This window comes from Rhizophagus irregularis, chromosome 11 (assembly GCF_026210795.1).
Source record: "Rhizophagus irregularis chromosome 11, complete sequence".
In the NCBI taxonomy this organism is placed as follows: domain Eukaryota; kingdom Fungi; phylum Glomeromycota; class Glomeromycetes; order Glomerales; family Glomeraceae; genus Rhizophagus; species Rhizophagus irregularis.
This window is the reverse complement of record NC_089439.1, coordinates 4,979,659-4,992,466: the sequence shown is the minus strand read 5'-3', so window position 1 is coordinate 4,992,466 and position 12,808 is coordinate 4,979,659. Positions and strand designations below refer to the sequence as shown.

The 12,808-nt window shown below is 26.6% G+C and overlaps 2 protein-coding genes across 2 annotated transcripts; both read right to left on the bottom strand.

Moving 5' to 3' along the window:
* Positions 1-808: 808 nt before the first annotated feature.
* OCT59_003548 (uncharacterized protein) lies at positions 809-2,194 on the bottom strand (the record flags this gene model as incomplete). The annotated part of the gene is made up of 1 exon (XM_025311349.1): positions 809-2,194. The coding sequence occupies one exon, from the start codon at positions 2,192-2,194 to the stop codon at positions 809-811; it is 1,386 nt and encodes a 461-aa protein (XP_025172699.1).
* A 3,105-nt stretch (positions 2,195-5,299) lies between these two features.
* On the bottom strand, positions 5,300-5,676 carry OCT59_003547 (uncharacterized protein; the record flags this gene model as incomplete). Its single annotated transcript, XM_025330590.2, has 2 exons — positions 5,300-5,592; positions 5,664-5,676. The coding sequence occupies 2 exons, from the start codon at positions 5,674-5,676 to the stop codon at positions 5,300-5,302; spliced, it is 306 nt and encodes a 101-aa protein (XP_025172700.2).
* Between the last annotated feature and the right edge of the window lie 7,132 nt (positions 5,677-12,808).

The window sequence follows — 12,808 nt, the reverse complement described above, 5'->3', positions numbered from 1 at the left end:
ATTAAAATTCAAATGTAAAATAGTTACACAAATGTATACCATAAATCGACCACCATACATACTATGTATAGAAACAGTACAGTACATGTTTACGTTACCTAAAAAGAAATCAATTTTATTATTTTTATCACCTATACAGTGATGGGCATTGGAAGTTCTTTTGGAAAGATTGGAAGTATTGGAAGATTCCGAACTTCCATTGTTCTATGGGCATTGAAAACTTCCAATCAAATTTTTTGGAACGTTGGACATAGTTATTGGAGGCTTCCAATGACCAATGGAAGCTTCCAATTCTTCCAATACCAAAATTAGCAATTTGCAGATTTTTATTTATAAATTATAGTAATGCAACATATCTTTACTTTACGCGTTTTTTTTTTAAAAAAAAATCCGATAATTTTTTTGTCTAATTTACGTAAATAAATTTTTTTTTTAATAATGAAGAGACTTAGAAATCATCGCCTTACTAAACCATTTGCTTCGGCATCATCAACAGGATAACTGGTATTTTGTTAAATTGTATTACCAAATTTAATAGTTAAATTTCCATAAAAACATTGAATATAAATAAAATTTAGATTGTACGAAAATGTTGTAATGATTATTAATAGATTTTTAAAATTTTTCTATATAGAATAGCTTAATTTTATTTCTTTATATTGCAAACTACAAATATAGTAAATACTGTATGCTTTATTTCAATATGGATTTTATTTCTTTCAACAATAAAAAAGCATAGTTAAATCATTGACTAACAATTTATTCTCGTACAATATGAAATAGTAAGTAAATGTAATAATCCATAACTTTATAATCTGATCTTATATTTTGGTTTATATGCAATAATTCTAACATTATGCTCTTTCAAAAATTTTTCAAAATTTTTACGTACATTATTATAACTATCCCAATACTTGTCATTTCTACCTAATCCCAATTTAAATAGAGAATTTTCATTTTTTATGTAATTCAACAGAACTTTAGATTTCATAATTGTTCCTTCATTTTCAGTTTGAAATAATTGTAAAGTAACTAATTTTAAATATTTAAGATATGATAGAACCATTTCAATGCTTTCTCTAGAAGTTTTGGAAATTGATAATGAATAAATATTTGGGCAAGATTCTGCCAAAGCAGTTAAAGTATCATCATTAATTGCTTGCTTAATATTATTTTCTCCAATTGTCAAAGAAGTTAAACTCTTTCCTGCTTTTTTAATAATCAAAATAGTTACTTCAGATGGCCAATCATTATAACTTAAATCCAATACTTTAAGATTTTTAAATGAAGTATATAAATCCATCTCATTAGATTTTAACCCTTTGTTAGATCTTAATACTAATAATTTTAAATTAATACACTTATCAATAATATCAAATGATATGTCGCTAAAATCTACTTCAATTATTATCACCTTAGTTAAATTATTAGCTTGAAATTCTAATGTGCTTATGATAAGATTTTTATACTCATAATTTTTTTTCATATGATTAAGAATGAATTCATCTAGATCATTTTGTAATTCAATAAAAGAAATCAATTCTTTTTTAGCAATTTCATCATCACACATATTTTCTATTATTAAACTTGAAATATTTTTACTGTGATTTTTTAAATAACCAAAAATATTTTGGTTCTCATTACCATATTTACTATAATGTACTACAAAATATTTCAAATCCTTAATTTTATCTTGCATAATTTTTAATAAATCTTCATTCACATAACTTACATTCAATTCCAAGCAATCTAATGTTTGACATTGTCTCATAATTGATTTCATGATATATTTTTCATAATCTATATCATAATCTCGTCGTCGATTCTTTAGTCGAATACACCATAATTTTATTGCATCCTTTATTTCTTCAAGCTTAAAAACTTTTAAATATTTTCCATATTGAAAATGAAGTTGTTTTTCTCGTTCATTATTAAATTTAAAGGATTTATCAAGGGTTTCTTTGATTTCATTCTGTTCCTCTTCATTAAAAAGTTTAATATAAGTTTGTATGATTGAATAACTACCGACCTTATATCTAAATGGATTACTCCAAAGAACTGATACAGCGATTTCACAGAAAAATTTATTTGCAAAAAGGAAGTTGAATAAACTACCTCTATTATCTTTTAACTCCCTGACAATCTCAAGAAGAATGTCTGAATTTAAATTAGGTAAAGACATAGATAAAGACATTTTTAGAGGTAGAATGAAGAAGAGAGGGAGATTTACGTTGACATATATCTGTACGTTGATAATCAGAAATTTTTAGTGATTCACTATGACGGTTATAATATTAAAAAAAGTCAATTACTTATATTCTGCGGTTATTTGACCATTTAAAGGATTTGTTGTCCTTATTTCATAATCATTTGTTATTTTATTTTGGTTGTTTGACATCTTATTACATGGTTTGTATCAAATAACAGGTCATATGTCATTTGAGAAGTGGTCATTTATTGTAACTGAACACATTAGTATTATCAGATCTGCAATCTGGAACTTGCTATTAGACTAAAACTAATTATGATTAATAACAAGTAAAAATTTAACATAACAGGGTGCTTCTGACTAATAATTATAATCAAAAAATATAATTTGCAAATTACTTTATTAATTTCTTTGCAGAAATCTGTGCTTTGTTACTATGCAGTTAAGTAATCATCATCAAAACATGTTTTTTTTTAATTATTCATTAATTTTCAAAAAAAAAGCAGATTTAAGATCAAGCAATTGCATTTCTTAAACTGTGGCTGTGATTCGTCAAGACTCTATCTCCTGTAGATGATATCCTCATTTATTATTATTATTATATTTACTTATACATTACATATATTTTTAAATAAAAGCTTTATAATGTTTATATAAAAAAAATAATAATGTAATTAATTATAAAAAAAAAAAATTTATTTCAAAACTACAATAAATATGACCCTAAATAAACTAATAAAAAAAATTTTAATTTGAATAATTTGTCAAATAATTCTTCAATTTTTTTTCCAATTCGTAACAGTTGCTTAAATTATATTGATATAGAGTAGTGTTTCTTAATTTTCATTTTCTGCTGCATTGTTATATTTTTCTCTTAAATCTTTTCAACCTTAACCAAGTTATTCCTCCTGAACTTTGCGATAGAAAAGTAAAATGTAAAATAAAATAATAACTCTACCCACTAAATTTTATATAGAACTATTTCAAATATAGAAAAAGAGAAAGAAAATTTAATTTGTTTTAAACTCCTAACAAAACATTACCATTGAATTTAACTAATAAGCAGTCCCTCTCGTTTGAATTTTGTTCATAAATAAGAAAAAAAGAAAATACATTACTTTATTGTAAAACAAATATTTACACAAAACTTATATCTAAATTTCAAATAAAGCATTTCTTAGAAAAGAAAGTATATTATCTGTATTATCTGTTTAGTATGCTAAGAAACCGCTACTCTCATAAAATGAAGAAACTGTTACAAAAAAAAAAAATTTTTTTTATTTTGAAATTTTTGTTATAGTAGTTTTTTTAGAGAAAGAAGTATTGAAACTTCTACCGCAATTTCAAAACAAAAAAAATTTTAAATATAAAATTCACAAAGCAAGAAAAAAAGTTTAAACCATAATATAAAGATTCTTTCTTTTGGTACGAATCCGACGTTTATACCGTCCTCTTTTTTTCTAGTTCACATGATGCAGATGAAGCAATAACAACTGGTGCTTCGATCCGTCTCTAGTCCATCCGGATGAATCCGGATGAATCTGGATTTTTTTTTCATCTGGATATCCGGTTTTGATCTGGATTTTGATCCGGATGAAAAATATCTGGATTCATCCAGAATCCGGATAGAAAAAAAAAATTTTTTCTAATATTTTTTATAGATTTTGTAATAAATAAATAGTCTATTAGTTTCGCAACTGATAAATAATTTTGTAATATATAAATTTTGTCATGAACAACGATAAATTGATGATTAGTAAAAAATTATTTATTTATTATTAATTTATTTAATATAATTAAAGTGAAAATTATTTTTACATTTTTATTAATCTTATTAAGTAAAATCATAATTTAAGAAGCGATATTGTTTTTTAAGCCTGATTTTATCAAAATTTGAATAAAATTTGTAACTCAAGCCAAATTAATAGTGCCGGCCCAAATTACGATAAAATAAGCTAATTCAAATTCAATAATCGAATCGGAAAAAAGGCTACAAAATTTAAAAAAACCTACCAAATTGTATTAATAAGTACCATTATCTCTAATATATGCAATCTAAAAAATTTTATATATGAAATCTGATCCGGATTCCGGATTTCACTCGGATTTCTGACCCGGATTTCAATCTGGATCAAACCGGATATAATCCGGATTTTTTTTTTGTGTAATCCGGATGACGGATTTCATCCGGATCGAAGCACTAATAACAACAGTTATTATTATCATTATTATTTTCATTTATTTTTTTTTTATTTTGTTATTTTATTTTTGATTTTTTTTTTATGAGACAGTTTTGCAAGATACGAAATATATTCTGAACTTTATAATAAGACCAGAACTTCCTTTGCAGATTCCAAATTATTAATCAATAATAAATCATAATAATTCATTAAAATGGATGTTGAAATGAAAAGAAAAAAATATTTTATTTGAGAACATGATTCTAGAAGTTTAAATAATATACAAACTTTTCACATTATGTATGCACATATATTAAAAAATTTTAATTTTTATCGGCGTATATACCACAATAATTTTCCGTTTTCGAGTTTTTAGAGCGATTCAAGTAAGAATGGTCGAGATGATTCTCTTTTTAATATTAAGCTTTATAAAGTCAAAGTCACAATAACAATATGATTACTATTAAATATTATGAGAAAATCCGTAATATGTTTATATCTCTTCATGTAATAAATTTTTTATTGAGAATCGAATGACTATCAAAATGCAAAAAAATATCAAATGTGAATATACTCCGTATTTTAATATCTAGTCATGTAGATAAATGAATTGGTTTTAATTAACTTATTTATTTATTTTATTACAAAATTTTTTCGGTCCTAGTAATTGGGACTTTTAGGAAATCATTTCCATAAACTAAAAAAAAAATAACTAAATTTCTAATGGAATCATTATAAATCAAGATTCTACTTTTGATGAAAAAAATCTCTCAAAAAATTTGTTGTGTGTCAAATAATATGAATATAATAAATTAAAATAATAAATAGACATATATCATAATAGGAACTAGAGAAACTGATTTAATTGGTTCACATCTTCAACATACTGGGATAATAGCCAAATAAACAATTAACAAGATGTTTCGTCAAATTCCCAATGATCAACATTGCCATGTATATGGAAACAGGTATTTCCATTATAAGGTCCTCGTTTTTTCGTTTTCTCGAAACTAGCTTCAACTTTAGCATAAACCGTGTATGTTTGATCTGAGAAATTAAGGGTTTCATGATAATTTGAGCCATAGGAATTGTAACTACAATCATGGTAGTTTTTGTCACCAGCTATGCGATTACCATTTGAATCCTCTACCCAAATTCTACAACTGCAAAGAATCAAATCCAAATTTGTGTCAGAATTATATGCTATACATTAAACCAAATAGCCGAATTATTAGAAAGGAGAATGGAGAACATACTGAATGTAAGAACTTTACCTTTGATGTCCATTATATAGAAACACATGAAAATGAAAGTAAGAAGGTAAAAGCTTTGAAGTTTCATATTGATGGTCTTATAACTCTTTTCAGTTGGTTGATGAACCTGGAGGAGCAGTAGTTTGGGTAGTTGTAGTAAAACGGAAGTTGAATGTTTTAATGCTTCAATTTGGGAGTTTAAAGTTTCAATCTATGCTTCTTTTTCTAAGTTTAAGTGGCGGGTTTAACTGACTAGTTAAGTTAGCGGTGCTAGATTTATGATGCTATTTGTTATTTTATGATGATGATTCTGTAAAAACAAAATTTTGGTGGCCGTGGTAAAGTTATATATATTTTCAAACTTAGATTTTCAATGATTTTCCGCCAAGATATCTTGGCTTGATTTGTTCGTTTAAATCAGCCTATAATTGACAAAAAAATTCGCACATCCCGCCCGATATCTGATATAGCGTTAATTTTTTAAAAAATATATTTATCCATTCTATTTCGTTCTATTTCTTTTTTATTCTATTTTATTTTATTCATTTTGTGTTTATTATTAGTATTTATTATTAGGTTTTTTATTTTTTTTTTGGGATGAATAAAAGAAATGCAATAAATTCCGTGATATAAGATTATTAATTCCGGAAATTTGAGTCTTTTACGGAAAAAAGATGGAATGTAAAAAATGGATCACTTTTTCCCTTTATCTATTAAAGCGTTTCTTATTATTGCTATTTCGCTTAATTATTTATGAATTTTACTATCAAAATTTTTTTATACTCATTTAAATGGATTTAGTTTTACGATACTATGGTCAGATTTTACCGACATGAAAATTACTTTATAGTTCCTTACTGCATTTTAATTTTAAATTATTTGATTACGATTAAGAAACATTCACAAATATGCATATTTCATTTAGCGATTTCGAAGGTAGTTTTTTTTTGTGAATAGTTAGTTTCCTAAGACTTTTCTCCATTTAGATCTGAGAAATGTTTTCGTAAAAACATATATTAGCTCTATTTTTCGTCTTCTTTTATGCTTTGATTACAAACTATGAAATAAAATGACCGTGACCTTGTCATTGTTAAGCATTTGTTGAGCTGCGGTGTATATTAGGTGTTACAAAAGAAATATCAAATGAAAATAGAAAAATTAATTCTTTATATAAAACGGAGAATACAATTGACATGTTACAACAGGTTACGGTACATTTCGCCGAACCATTTCGCCGAATCGTCCATTTTACTGAATTCCATTTCACCGAAGCGAATTCAGTGAAATGGGTTTCAGAGAAACATCCCTTTGGGAAATGTCCCTTCAGGGGAAACATCCCTTCGACGAAATGGCTTCGGCGAAACAGCTTTCGGTGAAATGTCCTTATACCGTTACAACACGATTTAAACAAAATACGGTTTACCTAACTGTCATACCATATCAACAAATGAAACTATAATCTGTTAACAAGCAAAATATAACACAACCGATATCATTATTACATTACGAAGAAATCACTTTTTTATTGATAACCAGATTTTCATCCGTAATATTATGGCAAGCCGTTCAAGTCAAAAGTCCGCTGCTATTGCGGCAGGTACCTGCTAGATTTGCGGCAGGTATCTGCTGGATTCACGGCAGGTACCTGCTAGAATTGCAGCAGATACCTGCTAGAATTGCGGCAGGTACCTGATAGATTTGCGGCAGGTATCTGCTAGATTTGTGGCAGGTACCTGCTGAACTTGCAGCAGGTACCTGACAGGTTACAAATATGGTATTTTATTTTTTCTGGGTCAAAAAAATTTTTTTGATTTCCATTTATAGTAATCTACCGAATTATTGGATCCAAGTTAGTTTATTTCTTTTTTCAGAAGTGATTTTCATCTCATAATTCTGCCCATCACTATAAATTTGGCTAGAATTAATCGTATAATCAATACTAAAATCTTTAATTTATATTGTAAATTCAAAGTATTTTTTAAAATAAGGTTTAATGTAAAAAATAACTTGAAACTCAACTTTTAAGTATAAAAAAATTATAAATGAAAGAATTAATACTAATAAATTATTATAAAATTTTTAAATTCAAATGAGCAATATAAAAATCAATTTAAATAATTTTAAAATTTACAATTTATTTGATTAAATGATTAGTATAACAAAATACACTACCAGAATATTATTATTTATATACCCAATTTAACTATATTGGTTTAAATTTATTGATGCCACTATCATTAATATTATTCTTTTAAAACCAATATCACAAAAACTTTCTTATATGTGGATTATGGCTGGAAATCTCTGATCATTTAGAAAAAAAATTTTAAATTATGAAATCTTTGCAAAACCATTTAAAAGAATTAATGAACAAAAATTTACATATAGGGAATATTTTTTTTTTAAAAAAAAGCAACTCCAGTAAATTTAACTTTATTGATAGCTAATTATATGTATATTTTTTTTATAGAAATGTCTGTTGATTTGCTAAAAATCATAAATAAACTATTTATTTTTATTTTGAATTTGGGCAGGAAATCTAAAACAATTATGAGTAGATGTGTGAATATGACAAAGACTCATTTTATATCAATCCCATTGTCATAACTCTTATAAATTTAACTAATAATGATATATAAAGCAAAACTTCAATAAAAATAATAGTATATAAAAAATAAATAATATAACTTTTATAGTTTGATTTTTAAGCTTATTGTAAAATGTCAATTAAACGATCTTTTCAAAAATTTATTTATAATTAATATAGATTCCTTATATATCATTAATTTTAGCAAAATTTAAAGTAATGGGCCGAATTATGAGATGAAGATCACTTCTGAAAAAAGAAATAAACTAACTTGGATCCAATAATTCGGTAGATTACTATAAATGGAAATTAAAAAAATCTTTTTGATCCAGAAAAAATAAAATACCATATTTGTAACCTGTCAGGTACCTGCTGCAAGTTCTATGGCAAGCCGTTCAAGTCAAAAGTCCGCTGCTATTGCGGCAGGTACCTGCTAGATTTGCGGCAGGTACCTGCTGAATTTGCAGCAGGTATCTGCTGGATTCACGGCAGGTACCTGCTAGAATTGCAGCAGATACCTGCTAGAATTGCGGCAGGTACCTGATAGATTTGCGGCAGGTACCTGCTAGAATTGCGGCAGGTACCTGCTAGATTTGCGGCAGGTACCTGCTGAACTTGCAGCAGGTACCTGACAGGTTACAAATATGGTATTTTATTTTTTCTGGGTCAAAAAAAATTTTTTGATTTCCATTTATAGTAATCTACCGAATTATTGGATCCAAGTTAGTTTATTTCTTTTTTCAGAAGTGATTTTCATCTCATAATTCTGCCCATCACTATAAATTTGGCTAGAATTAATCGTATAATCAATACTAAAATCTTTAATAGTTTTAATTTATATTGTAAATTCAAAGTATTTTTTAAAATAAGGTTTAATGTAAAAAATAACTTGAAACTCAACTTTTAAGTATAAAAAAATTATAAATGAAAGAATTAATACTAATAAATTATTATAAAATTTTTAAATTCAAATGAGCAATATAAAAATCAATTTAAATAATTTTAAAATTTACAATTTGATTAAATGATTAGTATAACAAAATACACTACCAGAATATTATTATTTATATACCCAATTTAACTATATTGGTTTAAATTTATTGATGCCACTATCATTAATATTATTCTTTTAATTTTAAACCAATATCACAAAAACTTTCTTATATGTGGATTATGGCTGGAAATCTCTGATCATTTAGAAAAAAAATTTTAAATTATGAAATCTTTGCAAAACCATTAAAAGAACTAATGAACAAAAATTTACATATAGGGAATATTTTTTTTTTAAAAAGAAAAGCAACTCCAGTAAATTTAACTTTATTGATAGCTCATTATATGTATATTTTTTTTATAGAAATGTTTGTTGATTTGCTAAAAATCATAAATAAACTATTTATTTTTATTTTGAATTTGGGCAGGAAATCTAAAACAATTATGAGCAGATGTGTGAATATGACAAAGACTCATTTTATATCAATCCCATTGTCATAACTCTTATAAATTCAACTAATAATGATATATAAAGCAAAACTTCAATAAAAATAATAGTATATAAAAAATAAATAATATAACTTTTATAGTTTGATTTTTAAGCTTATTGTAAAATGTATTCTGCAGTAATCTTTTTCAATTAAACGATCTTTTCAAAAATTTATTTATAATTAATATAGATTCCTTATATATCATTAATTTTAGCAAAATTTAAAGTAATGGGCCGAATTATGAGATGAAGATCACTTCTGAAAAAAGAAATAAACTAACTTGGATCCAATAATTCGGTAGATTACTATAAATGGAAATTAAAAAAATCTTTTTGACCCAGAAAAAATAAAATACCATATTTGTAACCTGTCAGGTACCTGCTGCAAGTTCAGCAGGTACCTGCCGCTAATTCAGCAGGTACCTGCCGCAAATCTAGCAGGTACCTGCCGCAATTCTAGCAGGTATCTGCTGTAAATCCAGCAGATACCTGCCGCAAATTCAGCAGGTACCTGCTGCAAATCTAGCAGGTACCTGCCGCGAAAGCAACAGGTACCTGCTGCAATAGCAGCGGACTTTTGACTTGAACGGCTTGCCATACAAGTTCAGCAGGTACCTGCCGCAAATCTAGCAGGTACCTGCCGCAATTCTAGCAGGTATCTGCCGTGAATCCAGCAGATACCTGCCGCAAATTCAGCAGGTACCTGCTGCAAATCTAGCAGGTACCTGCCGCGAAAGCAACAGGTACCTGCTGCAATAGCGGCGGACTTTTGACTTGAATGGCTTGCCATATAATATGGTGTATATTTCGTTAATCCAGACTCCTGAGTCACATGAGTTAACACATTTATTAAAGGCAACCTATTTTTGTACATTGTGTACCACTTGTGTACCCTAGATTGCTAAAATTGAAGTTATTTTAGTCGCACAAATTTTATACCGAAAACAAATATTGTGCTTAATGTATTTTTTTCTTAACTTGTTTATTATCTTTGACCTCTTAAAAATATTTATTTCCTAATCCTGAAAACATTTTTACCATAATAAAATATGTTCCAGCTAACTACTAGGAGTCTTACCAAAAATGGTTTAAAAAAAGTGATAACAGTTAGGCTGTTAGAGCATTCAAAAATTTGTATGGGAAAACTAAACTGCATTGTTAAAGGAGCTTCTAGACATATGTTCTCGATTGAAATGGTTACGGAATGATTTCTCGATGTCCATTTTCTCCTGAATGGACATTTTCCCGAATTGCCCAAGTAAATTTTTTATATAATAAATAATATTAATGATCTTATGAAAAACTTTTCAATCAATTCTTTATGGAATTTTACTGTTAAAAATTTCATGAAATTTAACAATTTAGGAATATCGTCAAATTTATTAATTTGAAGTATTATAAATGAAATTAACATTAACGAAATCTTAATTTATATTTAAAAGTATTAGATAGTATTAATATGAAATGGATAACAATTATTTTCTAAATAGATTGTTTTGCTCAGTTTATTTTGTATATCTATTTGTAAAACATTGTTTGTGTAGTCTCGCAAAACAATATTTTATAATCAATAATTAAATATTTGCGATCTATCAGTTATAATGTGTTATTTATTGTTAGATATTATATACTTACATTTTTAATAATTTGATTTTGGGAAAATTTCATGTCGGGATAACATCATGTTGGGAAAAAATGCTTTTTGTGGAAATTTCCACTCAGGAATTTGTCTTGTTGGGAAATTGTTGTTGGGAAAATAAAGGATATGTCGAGAAAATGGATTTTTGGAAGTCTGACAACGCATCTAAGAATATTTAATTTATAATTATTTATGCAGTTCAATATAAATTTTTCTTTCGATTTGATCAATTGAATTATTTTAAATTCTAAGGTTTAAATCTTTTTTCCTAATCTTGTTTACTGTGTTTTCAACTATTCATTATTTTCATTTATGTTTATTATGTTTATACACCAAACGCGGTGGGTGTGATCCCGGTGATGAATATTTTAGGTCACGTGGGAGTAGAAAATTTGTTGGTGTTGCTGAGAAAGGTCCCGTAAATCCAACCTATTTTAATTACTATTGATTGATTTTACCAAAAAGTTAATCAGTCGCTTCTAATAATAGATTTTATTTGTCATCACTGTTTCTTCCTTTCCGTTTCCGTAATCCATCAGTATCTATCAGTTGCACTGCGTTATTTTTTTTCTACGATCACGTGCTGGGATGTGTTAGAGGGACATATTTAATTAGTGAAACTTATGTTGACTATTAAAAACGAACAATGTTATGCGTAGAAAAGGGATAATGATGGAAAATAAATAAAATAAAATGAATGATAATCTATCTTTAACTTTGAACGTCTAAAATTTATTTGTTCAATTTATAATTTTATCTTGTAAAATTTCTTCACCAGCTAATTAAAATTTCATTGAAGGGTCATTTCTTCTTAAAATGTTCTCATTTTTGTGCTCAACGGTTATTGTTTGCATTATGAAATATTGATTGTAAGATCGAGAGGTGAAAGATTTTTGAGAATTGATTTGTTTTGATTTGCTTGATTTTTAATTTGTTATTAATTTTTTTTATTACTTGGTAAGAAGCGAAATCGAGGTATATTCATAATAAATGGCATCAAACAAAGTTTATTGTGAAATGTGATAATCTCACTTTCAGTTATTATCGTTAAATTTAAATTTACATTGTTTTCGCATTATATATGGGATATTTCTTTATTATTTAATATTATCTCGTTTATGAAAATATGTCGACATTGCATGCGATTATGATGTTTGTTCTAAAAAAATAACGATAATTGTGTAACTCTATTTTTATCATTAAAACAAAAAATTTTTTAAGAATCTTACACGGATTATTTGTTAGTTGATTGTTGCAACCATCAAGAGTCAGTTATTTTATTAAAATCTAAAAAGAATTTTTTTTTTAATTATTCGCAACGAAGTAAAAATATCATAAAAATGAAATAATTACTAATTATTTAATTATTAAGAGGATAAAGCAATAAACATCATCTCCTGTTCAAATAAGTTCTGTTAGGAAGAGTGTAGTGCGTGAGCGTAACAAGTAATAGTAATAAA